This window comes from Eschrichtius robustus, chromosome 12 (assembly GCF_028021215.1).
Source record: "Eschrichtius robustus isolate mEscRob2 chromosome 12, mEscRob2.pri, whole genome shotgun sequence".
NCBI lineage: Eukaryota > Metazoa > Chordata > Mammalia > Artiodactyla > Eschrichtiidae > Eschrichtius > Eschrichtius robustus.
The window spans coordinates 35,299,557-35,311,681 of NC_090835.1; the positions used below are offsets into that span (position 1 = coordinate 35,299,557).

The window sequence follows — 12,125 nt, forward strand, 5'->3', positions numbered from 1 at the left end:
AAGCAGCCTTACCAGTCCCCAGGGGACAACAGCAGAAGGACTTCATTCACCTGTGTGATTATTTCTGCGCCGGAAATGTCCTGTGGGGGGCAGCTGAGAAAACCACAACTATGAATGCCACCGGGTCAGAGTAACCAGCTCGACCTAGGCTGCAGTGTGCTCATCGGAGAGTTACTAAAGCAAAACAAAAGACAGCTGCAACCCATGGTGGATGGGAAGGTACAACATCAAGTCACAGAACCCCTGCCCCAAAAAAAGACTGCAGACAGTCATCTGGCATCTCCTGTGTAAAGACAGATGTATAGTGACTCAAAATAGTTTAGAAAAATCTCTGTAGTGCCAAGTTCTTTTGAACTTAAAATTTCACCCCCAAAAGATTTCCACTGGATAGATGAGAATCGGCTCTATTTCTTCTACTTCTGTATAGCCCGAGTAAAAACACTAATAGTTTCTAGATCTGAGTGGGGAACTACAATTATTAGGACCCATGGATATTGCTGCATTTCAAATACGGTACAATAATTACAAAATATAGACCATCTCTTTACAAATACAAATTATAGTATATTACAAGTCATATACAGTAAATCTAGAATTTTTAAACAAACTAGCGTATCTAAGTTTACCTGGTTGCGAGTGCATTATTATTCCAGTTTACAGTTGCCCTTTGCCTGACAGTCAGAAACCGACCGTCGGAGTGATGCTCTCTCCTGTAAACTGGCGTCACGTCACAGAAAACCCCGTTTACAGGGTCCCGCTCCCCTCTCAGGATGACGGCTGGTAGGTAGGTCCTGACTTACACACTGTATTTCAGAAGAGCCGAACAGGAATCAGGAAGCGGTGTGTTTTGGGGGGAAAGGGGTTTAAAAATGGATACGCTGGGCCCAGTGAACGTCTGATATGCTAGACCGATGGCTGAGGTAATGACATAGGTATGGTGATCGTCATCACCTTTAAACCTTCCCCCCATGCCCGCGGGTGGCGGGCCAGCGCTCTGGACAAGCAGCCAGGGCTTGTCCGACCTCCTCGCTGGTCCTCTCCAGGAGGGCTGGACCTGCTCTTGCCCACAGCCGGGGCTGAGCATGTGGGCGCGGCTGTCCCTTACCAGATTTATGGCTTCCTTGAGGCATGACATCACTTGTACAGAAGTCTAATTGAATAGGGACTCCACACTAGTGCCTAAATTTTCCTAACTACGAGGCACTTTTCCCCCGGCCCTCCGGCGCCCCACCTGAGGCCAGAGCCAGTCGGCCGCTCCCTGGGGGGCTACAGGGTGGTGATGCAAATCATTTCATCTGCCAGGTCCTCCTCATCCCTCCCGGGGTCCGGCTCCTCGTCGCTGTAGCCGGGCCCGAAGTCCTGGAGCTCGTAGTCCTGCCGGTGTGAGACGGGCCCCACGTCCCCATTGGCCCGGGGATGCACATTCCCGTTCAGCAGGTTGCTGGCTGCACTCTCCATCTCGTCGATGGTTAGGTCACAGGCATCGGCGATTTCGTGTTTTGTCGCTGACACGAATTTTGGGTCCCTCGCATACCGTCCTAAGCCTTCGGATATCAGAACCTGTACAGGAAAGAGGATCGGTGGCACGAATGCAAAAGGACAGAAAAAGCACCTCAAGCACTGACTGCACGATGTGACCTTGGGACTCAGCCAGTTATGTCTGCTAGACCCCATACATGGTAACTAAGAGGGAAGGTGAATGGCTTTGAAAATCTGAAGGAGCTCAAACACTGCACGTGGCCCAACGAGAGTGTAACCCACTGCGGACAGATGTTTCAGTACAAGCTAGTCATATTTGCAGGAACAGCACACACAATCCTAGGTACAGCTAGCTGATGAAACCCGGCAGGGGTGCTGTTTTTATATTCATGCTTTAAGTACCATCCTTGCTGCTAAGAAGTGGGCGGTGTCCAGGTTCAGAAGCCCGGCATCGGGGCTCCGGAGCCCACCTGCCCTCAGAACCACCACCCGCTCCTGCTGCGCGCGGCTCTCCCCAGTTCCGCCTCCCGTGCAGACTCCGCGGCCACACTCACCGCCTCCACCAAGCTGTCTGCGCTCCTCTGCTTGTCGCTGTTTTTGTTGTGGAAGCTGCTGGGGACGGTCAGGCTGGCTGGTGTGAACGTCCGATAGGAGACGCCGGGCTCATCCGTGTACCACGAGCTGCGGTGCAGGGACGGTAGGCTGCCGTTGACCTGGTCCGGGGCCTCCGACCGCTCGACCTGGATCAGTGGGGTGTAGCACGGCGTCCAGTCCCTGTACGACGGGGTCGCTGGCGGGGTGGCCCACGACCGGGTGGAGTGGCTCGGCGAGTACTTCTGGGCTTTGCTGGAATCTAGGCCGGCGACTGCCATGATCTGAGGAGAAAGAGGAAGTGGGGAGACCAGAGGTCCTCAGAGGTCCCGGCCTCGGGCCCCCTCAAAACAGACCAGGCTGGAGGCGCTGTTTTACAGGGGCTTCAGAAGGACACAGCACACTGAGTAATTCAATGAAATGGCCGTAAAAACTTGGCTTTCTAGCAGACCGTGTTTTCTTTTCCCCCAAATGCGTAATATATTTCCTGTGACTGTTCCCAGGTAGGAATCAGTTATTGGTGAAATTGCTTAGAAGCATGAACAAACAGGGAAGACACACAAGCTGTGGGGTATAAACATGCCTCCCGGTTCACTCCGGGTTTGAATAGGGAAGTGCGTTCAGGGCAAGCTGACGGCGCCCAGCGCTCGTAGGGAAACAGGCTGGTTCTCTTTAGGGCAACTCATCCCGCGGCCAGCGCTCTGCTCAGAAGCACGAGGTACAAGCCTGCTTCTTCCACCTCCAGAGGCGCCATGGCAGGTCTGCCCCGGCATCCCACTCTGCAGAGGGGGACGGTGAGGCCGGGTTTATGAACAGCACAGGCCTGTGGCCAAATCGGAAGCCAGGACCGCCTGGGGGAGGCAGGGCGGGGCAGCAGGGGACAAGGCACTGTCACGCACAAGCCCACGTAGACCTCCATGCCTACTTGGTGTGTGGCATGCGATGGCCAGGGCCTTCCAGAGGTTTGTCCTCCGTCCAGGACAAAGCAGCACACAAAACTTAACATAAAAAAATGGAAGGCAGTGGACTTCCCTGGTGGTCCAGTGGTTAAGACTCTGCGTTCCAGACGCAGGGGGCCCAGGTTCGATCCCTGGTCAGGGAACTAGATCCCGCCTGCCACAACTAAGATCCAGCATGCTGCAACTATAACCCGGCACAGCCAAATAAATAAGTTTTTTTAAAAAAGGAAGGCAGAAAGGCAAAAGGTTGGCAGACCTGAACAGAAACTCTGAAATGGACGCTCAGGGTAAGAAGCAAACCATACCGTGTGTGCTCCCACCTGACCCAGACACACACGGACACAAGAGGACAGCATCTCTGATGTGCTCTTTTCAGGAAGACAAAGTACCATACCCTTGTCCTGGAGGCAAAGCCCCGCAGGCCCTCCAGGCCCTGGGCTCCCTCCTGTCCGGCCGCCCTGACAGGCCGGTCTCCCTGGACTACACCCCCCCTTGCAGGCAGGTCGGAGGCTCCCACACCCTCGTGACCCCAGGGCCCGGCCCCCAGAGGGCTCCGTAAATGACGGGGCAACCTCTCAGAGCAAAGGGCAGCACCGATTGTTCAGGGTCAGTCAAGCGGCCGCCACTCCCTGCAGTGTGGCTTGTCCCAGGCCCTGCCTTCAGTGCCGAGGAAGGGTGTGTGCAGCTAGGCTGAGAGCCCGGCTCTGGAAGCTGGCAGCCTGGGACTCAAATGCCAACTCGGCCACTCACCTCCTGTGTGAGCTCAGGGATGTCACCTTCCCTCTGTGATGCTTGCTCTCCGTAGAACAGGGTTCATGATAGTTTCTATTTGGCGAGGTTGTCGCAGGACTGAACCAGAGTGTTTGTGAAGGGTCCCCCTTCCCGCCAGTGCTGGCAGCCAAGGGGGACGGGGTGCCCATCGGCCCTGGGGGCAGGGCCAGGTGTGCCGGCTCACCTGTTGCTGCATCAGGTGCAGAGGCAGGGCCGTGCGGTGGGGGAAGGCGGGGGATGGCGGGACCTCCTCCTGGCTGCTGTGCCGGCGCAGGCACTCGAAGTTGAAGGAGGATCTCCGGGGGGCTGAGAAGTTAAAGCACACCATGCAGCTGTGAAACCGGCCGTCAGGGCCCCGGGGCTCTGGGGTCAGGGCAGCCCCCTGGACATTCAGCAGGGGGCCCAGGAGGAAGCAAGCAAGGCATCCAAGAAAAAGCATTGGGCACGGGGGGGGGGGGGGGGGGGGGCGGGGGTGGTGTCTCAGAACTTTGGGAGGGAGGAAGCAGCAGCCCAACTAAGGGATGTTTTCGAAAGAGCAAGTCAATTTCTCCTCCCTGCCACACCTGTTCTCAGGGGGAGGAGCTAGAGGCAGCCAGAGGGTGGCTGTTCTGACCCTAGGCCCCTGTCCCTGCACGTGGTGGGGACACAGCATTCCGGGTCAAGTACACGACGTCGTTCTAGAATCCCAGAGACGCTTGCTGACTGCCCCGTTCTCACCTTCCAGACATCCTGAGTGTCCCTGGGGGCTGGAGCATCCTGCTGGTGCTCCTGTGTTGTGTTTACACTTCTGTTTGCTACCTGCCCTAATAGCTCAACCAGGTAATAAGCAGAGCCTTTTGGGGGGAAAGACCCAGCTTCCCTAGCCCTGAAGACAGAACAAACAAGAAAGGATACCTGGAACTTTAAAAAATGCGGTTGGCTGCCCTGTTAACAGCCACTTTGAATAGAGGCTTATAATAAACACGTCGAGTGATGACAAGATGATCCAGAACTCGTGGCTTCACAGGGCGCCAGGCCCGGGAGATCAGTCTGAATTCTGGGCCCCGAGCACAGGCCAGAGGCCTCCCCAGGACACGTCCCCTCAGGCGCTACCGCCGTGGAGCTGCCTCGGCAGCCTTACTGGTGGCCTGCGAGGCAGCGCTGGGTCACCTCAACAGTCCTTTCTTGAACTCTGCTTTCTAAGCTCACGGGGCGTTTCTCATGCCCCGGCAACACTCCACACCCCCCTAATTACCGCACTGGAAAACTGCAGGGACCAGCTTGGGGAGGCCCCCGGCATCCTGGGACCGCACGCAAAGCTGCAGAGCCCGTTCTCTGGGGGCCAGGCTCCAAAAGCGCATGGAGACCAGACTGAGCCCTTGCCGGCCACTGCCCAACAGGGAGGGACCAGACAGACAACGAGCCCTGTTTCGCGGGCCCGACGCACACCGTGGGGCCTGCTGGGCCTCCTCATCCAGTTGCCGACATGGGACACGGACACCTGCCATCCGCATCAGACAGCCTTCCCTCCACGTGCCACGCGGGACCGAACTTAAGTGTTCTAAGAGGAGGACGGGCCTCCCTGGTCAGCACCACCTCTCGGACCCTCCTAGGGTCAGATGGTGGGGCCAGAGGATGGAGCCAGGAAAGGAAAACTACCACCGCTGTCATTCAGGCAGCACCTTTCAGCTTTGAAAGTGGATCCTCTCTTTTGCTCTGCACCACCGTATCTAATGGGGGAAGTAATCCCGCTGTGGCTGAGAACACAGGGGCTCCGTGGTCTCCCTGCCTGAGGTCCGAATGGATGGGCAGCAAAGCAAATAAGATGCATTTAATTTATTCACTCTTAAAAATAAAGAGGGCAGCCACTCTTGCCCGCTCAGGGTCCTTGATTCACAGAGGCGGCGCCTGCGAATGGTGATTATCGTGGCCACCAAAGGGAGGAAGGGAGGTCACAGGAGGGCAGTGGAACTCACAGGGCCAGGGGCCTCTGTCCAGCCTTGCCTGCGTGTGCATCACCTGGTACTGATGGACCCCAGAACTGCTCTGTTTAGCAGCTTGTGTTTGGGGCTGTAGAATTAAATATTAACCATGGAAACGGGTCTGATTACACTTCCCAGCAGGGCTATGACAGCTGGAGAGAGATAGGACCTGGGCACCACCCAACTGCACTTGTTACCGCGCACTAGATGGCAGACGCAGAGCCGCTGTGTCTTGGTTATTTTTGGTTACTGATTAGAGTCCTACCCCAAAATATGCCTCATTCTTCAGAAACGCCAGAAGTGGATATTCTTTAACCAGCATCAAAATGTCCTCATGTCCAAAATCAAACTACCCAGCCAGGAACTGGCAGGGGCCACTGCTGTGTTTCCTTCCTCCGCTCAAGTTCCTCACTGGGGGTGACCCAGATCTCCTGGTGGCACCACTGATGCCACCTGCACACGAAAACCAGGTCAGGGAGCAGCCAGCCCCTGCCCCTTCTCTGCGGGACGGGATTCCTTGGCCCCAGGATGGGAGCGCCTACCCTAGAGGTCACCAGCAAGGCCACAACCTACCATGAGCAGAGAGCACCGGCAGACCAAGGCAAAGGTGGGAGAGAGGAGGAAGGGTGGACAACAAGAACCCCCAGCTGCTCCTCAGAGGCACGGGCCTTGGTAAGAGGCCTGGGCTCAAGTCCACTCTGTGCGTGGGCCCATCCTCCGCCCTCTAAGGGGTCACTGCCCCATCTGGGGAGTGGGCCTATCAACACCGTGGTGCATGTCTCGCCTACCTGTCAGGGCAGATCCCAAGCTCAAAGGCAGTGATGAGGCGCACAGAAAACCCCTCATCAGGTGCTACATACCGTGCAACTCTGGGCCCTCACACTGTCTCTCTCTGTTCTCAGCAGGAAGCGCTTTAAGCCCTACCACGTGGCACACAGATGAGAAAGAAAGCCAACAGCATCTCCAACTAGGGGGCGGGTCTCGAGGACTGGAGGCCCCCAACATGGCAGGACCACGTCCGTCACCACCCCCGGGCTGGGGCAGGGGGAGAGGCACACTGCTCTCCGTGAGCCTCGCTCCCAAACAAAAAATCTGGCCTCACATGTTGGGGTGGGAGGGAGCAGGCGTCTCCTTGGAGACCTCCGGGAATCATAGCAGACAGGCGAGTCATCATCCTCCGAGAAGCTTTGGGGGTGATGGTAGCCTCGAGGCCGCTCGAAGTCCAAGCTGCTGCCTGGGTATCGGGTGTAGTAGCCACAGCTGTAGCTTTGCCTGGTGATCGAAAAGGCCAGAAGAGAGAGCAAGGGACACGTGAGAGACTAATTAGCAAGCCCACGTCACAGTCCTCTCCCCACCACCTTGGACACAAGTAGAACAAGGCAGCCCTCAGCTCCATGGAAAATTCTAGATGGAGGGCAAGGGCTGCTACAGGAAGGTTCAGGACGGCAGACCTGCGATGAGTGAGGTGCTGGTGTTTTCCCTCCCTGGGGCAGCCTCAGATCCCGGTCAGATGTGGACTGCAGATGCCCTGCAAGCTTGACTATCACCCGCTCACTTCTTCCCGAGGGTCTGCCCTCGGCCAGGTGCTGGGCGGGGCGCCTGGGACACGAAGATGCATGAGGCGCGGTCAAGGAGCTTAGCAAATACCTCATGCACACGGAATTCTAACGCAGGCTGGCGAAGGTGGGCGCTGGAAGAGAGGGGCTCAGGGTGGGGCTCTGTGGGTTCTCGGGGCGGGGGGTGGGGCATTTCAATTCCAGTCAGAGGAGGGAGGGGCAGGCCCTTGAAGGGAAGGTGGGATTAGGTGAGCACAGGTGGGGAAAGGGCATCCAAGGGGTGGTCATGGTTTGAGCAAAGGCCCTGAAGACGGAAACTCAGAATGCAGCTGGCTCAGAACCAGTGGCTCTGCAAGTCAGGCGTCCAGGGAGGCCTGCGGAAGGCCGTGGCGCAGAGCAGGGTGAGGGAGGCTCGGCTGTGGCTGGCCTGAAAGACGAGGCTGATGTTTAACAACATCTCAGACGCCACAAGTGACCTCACCACAGAACCACGTCCACTTCAGTGGGCCACCGGTCACAGTGGGATGCACTTTACAGAGAAGAGGGTGGTGGGTGGCCTTTGTCCCCCTGCACTGCCTGCTACATGTCCTAAAGCAAAGTGTCCACTTTCACCTCATACCTGCCTTCTTCAGGACAGGAGCCTAGAGAGGCACATCTGCTGAGTGGTGGCACTCTGACCTCTTGTCCCCTCACCTCTAGGAGGGACCACCTGATCGGAGCGGGAAGCAGGCGCGGTCCATTAAGACCGACCAAGCTCTGGGCCGATGACCTGCTACACGGCGAGAGCCCCCAGCCCAGAGCGCTCAGCATTTAGCAAAGGCTCTCATTTCTAGAGCCCATACTAAAGCCTCATGGGTGGGCCCCTGGTGGAAATAAGTCAACAGGCCTGCAAAACCAGCCTCCACTCTGCCTCTCTCCAGTCCTATTTCTCCTGCCCTGGCTTCTCCCGTGGCCTGGAGGCTGTGCTCCTGCTTTGCTTCCCAGGACAGTCCCAAGGGCAGCAGCAGGTGGCCCGTGGCTTCGTGAGCAGGCGGAGCCCCAGGGCCAGGAGACAGCAAGGCCTCCTAAGGTCATCCCGAGCCACAGAGCCCTCACCTGCTCCCGGTGGGCGAGCTGTCGTCCTCGTAGCACTCCTCACTGCTGAAGTACTCCTGCTCCCCCAAGCAGCAGGGCTCCCTGAAGTAGCCGTGTATCTCGGGGTCTTCCCGGCAAATAGCTGGGAACTGCTCGTCTCCTGAGTCAGACCTGCAGTTGGGAGGGAGGGCCTGAGCGGCTGGGCGGGCGGCAGACGCTCCTCGGGCCGTGCCTCAGCGGTGGCCACAGCGGCCCTGCCCGAGGTGCCCTGGCATCTCCCTGCGTGCTCCTGCCTCAAGGGGGGCTGGACTGTTAATGCCTCTGGCAACGGGGCTGTGTGTGTGTGTCTATGTGTGTGCGCACGCACGTACCAGGAAGGGGTTTCTCTCTCAGTGCCTTGACGATGCTAGTGCCACACCACTACCCCCAGAGGCCTGAGAACCGAAAGAGTAGATGTAGTTTGGGAATGGAGCAAGAAAATGGACCTAGAGACCTGCAGTGATGGGCTCCCAGGCCACCTGGTCGGATCCCTGCTCCTCCTTACCCCGGCCCAAGGTGCCTTCAGAGCCTGGAGCAAAGAGGGTCCCAACTTCACACTGCATCTGACCCAGGAAAGGTGACAGGAGTTTTGAGTACAGGGCCCCAGGGGAGGGAGACTCTCCCGGACAATGTCCACCACGTTTTCAAAGACAGCCCTGCCCCAGGACTGTCGTGATGCCTCCCCGAAACCCAGATGTCCTGGCCTCAGCCCTCAGGAAAGCCGGCCAGGCCCTGTGGCATCACTGCTCTCCACACGGAGGACTGTGCTTCCTCCAAGCTCTTCACTCTCTCCCACCCTCCTCCAGCTCAAGTAACTTCTAACTTGAGACCATTAAAGCAGGACATCTATCCTCCCTGTGCCCAACACCATGACCATCCCACCCACAGTTCAACTGGGTTCAACAAACAGGGAGCAGGGTATACTGCCCGTGGGTAGGGGGCTGCCCAGGAGACAAAGGAGAAGGCCTGGCTCCTGGTCTTCAGGAGGTGGGGGGGTCACGCTTTTACAAAGCCTCCACAAGAGGCCTGACCCCAGAGACCAGCACGACTGCCCAGCTCCACAGGCCAGGGGCTCTCCCAGCGCCGCACTGAGGCCTGTGGGGCTATAGCTGTGGGCACGCTGCATGTGAACTTAGGTCCTTGGATGGTAACACAGTCTGTGCAGATATGGATCTGAAAGCTCTGCGTCCACAGCCCTGGGCTGTAACGCCCTGCACTAGGCTAGCTGGCTCCCAGGCCTTTCTCATCTCTCAGCACTCAGAGAGGCCATCTGGTCCCACTTAGAACACACAGTATTTAACACATAAGCACAGGCAATGAGCACATACCTAATGTAAGTTTCATAATAGCGGGTTCTATCCAGGAAAGCATAACAGGGGAGGGAGGGAGAAGATAGAAGTTAAATATTTCTAGCAAAATTTAAAAAGCAAATATATCAAGCTACTCCCTAGAGCAGGGGTCGGCAAACTACGGTTCATGGGCTGAATACAGGCCGTCACCTGTTTTTGCATGGCCCACAAGCTACAGTTTTTATTCTTTTAAAGGACTGAAGCAAAATCAAAGGAAGAAAAATATTTCATCGCACATGAGTGCATGAAGTTCACATTTCAGTGTCCACAAATAAAGGTTTATCGGGACACAGCTGCACCCGTACGCTTACATATGATTTATGGCTGGCTTCTTGCTACGATAACAGAGGTGACTAGCTACAACAGAGACTGTATGAGGCTCCAACCCTAAAATATTTACTCTCTGGCCCTTTACAGGAAAAGTCTGCCAGTGCCTAAGTATGCGGTACAGTCGGGGAAGGTAGAGTTTGCGGCTGCTCCTGTGTTAAGGGGCATCGCGTAGAGCAGGATGCAGGGTGGCAGGTGGCCCTTTATCCTTTGGGTTCATCCCATGGCCAGTGCCTGAAGAAGCTGTGACCTGGAGGCACTCACAGGTCCCAACACCAATGCCCGCAGGGAGCCTCCCACCTGTGCCAGAGACGGGAGAAAGACCCGCCTCGGGCCGACACTACATTACCAAGTGCAAACACATCTTAAACGTTACCTTTTAATACTGGACCTTCTTTGAGGCTCACGGCCATGCTTGTGGAAGGAATGATGCCCATTTTCAGACACATGCTCAAGGTTCCCAATGCTGGGCCGTTTTCCAGGGGCAGCTTTGGACATATTGGCATTATTGAGATTGGCATTTGTTGAGCTGGGAACTTGCTTTCCTATGGAATTATGGTTATGATGGTTATGACACACCGAATTTCCTGCTGGAGGAAACAGCGGTTTCTCAGTATCACTTGCAGGTGGAATTGAAGGCCTTTGGACATGCAGGGGACGGTGGGTGGTATTGGTCTGCTGAAGGGAATCTCTCCTATCACTATTAACATGATTGACATGGTTTCCAAGCAGGGCACCATTTCTCTGCAAAATAATGGGAGACAACACCAGGTAATTTAACAAATATTTGATGCAGGCTAGCTATGTTAGGTAATTTTTTTTCTACACGAAAAACAAATTCTAGGTAAGCTCCATAGAATCCCTGTAAAACAGTCTTGAGTGTCTCAGTGACCAGGGTGACTGTGTGCGTCAGCTGGTCCCCCTGAAATGAGGAAGGTTACCGACTCCTGAGCTGGGGAGCAAGCGCTCGGCTGTCATTCAAGTGCACTCTTCCGGTTGCTCCAAGGTGAGCTGACTTTCGCCCAGCAGGGCTGTCGGCAGCCCCAGTGGCTGAGGTTGGGCGGCAGGCAGGTCTCTGGGCCGGGGGCTGGGAAGTGGAGGGCCCGCTGGCAGATCAAAGAGCCGGCCCGGGGAAGAAGGGGTAGGGAGGGCCAGCAGCTGCTAGGAGGACCCAGGATGCTCATCCACGCCGGCCAGTGGTCGTGACCGAGCTCCTCCGAAGTGGCCGGTGTGGGGCAGAGGAGCAAAAGCTCAGGGAAGGAGCAGGCCTGGCCCTAGAAGGGGTGCTGCTGAACGGGGAGGGTCTGCAGGGGGGAGGGCATGGTCCACAAGCCCCTCTAGGCCCTGGGGCTGGTGTGCATTCTCCAGGCTCTTTGGCAGATGGTTAACTGCCCCAACTGGACTCCTGCCCCGCTATTTCCAAGTGGCCAGTGTGTAGCTAGGCGTGGAATAATTACTTTGAACACATCTTCTTCTTCGTCGCCTTTTGTTTCCTCCGGCTCATCATCTTGCAAATCACATGATATAGCACGCCGGATTTCTGGCCCAATGTCGTGCAGTGTCCTTAATCCCGCCTAGATCAATGAAAATGGCAAAACAGGTTAGACAACACGGGTGGCCTGGGCCCAGCCTGGGTCCTGGCTTTGCTCCTGCCTGATTCAGTTGTGGGAGGGGAAGGTTTCTCCAAAGGACAATCCAGGGAACTGACCACTTGTTTGAATGTAACTGATGGTGTCCCTGCAGCCTCAGGGTTGTAGGGTGTGGTCAGGAGTTCAAGATGGTCCTGGGCTGGGATGCTTGAGGCCAGTGACCGCCTTTTCAAATACCCCCACTCGCAGGGAACAGTGCTTGCTTACTAGTACTAGGGTCTGCCATGGCCAGGAGCCCAGGCCCATGTGTAAATGACCGTCTACAGAAGGACGGCCTGCAAAGCGCCATCTCCCAGAGCCTCGGACGGGGCGAGGAGCACGGCGCGGCTGTTTTACAGGGAGGGTGGCAGGCGCTCGCTGGCTGTGTCCA

The 12,125-nt window shown here is 56.5% G+C and overlaps 1 protein-coding gene and 1 non-coding gene across 4 annotated transcripts in view; one reads left to right on the forward strand and one right to left on the reverse strand.

Moving 5' to 3' along the window:
- Positions 1 to 1,266: 1,266 nt before the first annotated feature.
- Positions 1,267 to 12,125, reverse strand: part of CACNA1D (calcium voltage-gated channel subunit alpha1 D) — a 316,448-nt gene continuing 305,589 nt past the window's right edge. For 2 of the 3 annotated variants that reach the window (XM_068557862.1, XM_068557863.1), the window contains 8 exons: positions 11,564 to 11,680; positions 10,483 to 10,850; positions 9,759 to 9,785; positions 8,413 to 8,562; positions 6,864 to 7,033; positions 3,985 to 4,106; positions 2,034 to 2,354; positions 1,267 to 1,560 (listed from right to left, as the gene is read on the reverse strand). In XM_068557862.1, the coding sequence (XP_068413963.1) occupies positions 1,267 to 1,560; positions 2,034 to 2,354; positions 3,985 to 4,106; positions 6,864 to 7,033; positions 8,413 to 8,562; positions 9,759 to 9,785; positions 10,483 to 10,850; positions 11,564 to 11,680 (1,569 nt within the window). The remainder of the gene's footprint in view (positions 1,561 to 2,033; positions 2,355 to 3,984; positions 4,107 to 6,863; positions 7,034 to 8,412; positions 8,563 to 9,758; positions 9,786 to 10,482; positions 10,851 to 11,563; positions 11,681 to 12,125) is intronic. The other variant, XM_068557864.1, reaches the window with a different exon arrangement.
- Positions 3,100 to 3,172, forward strand: TRNAW-CCA (transfer RNA tryptophan (anticodon CCA)). Its single transcript has one exon. It is a non-coding gene; the product is annotated as a tRNA-Trp (tRNA).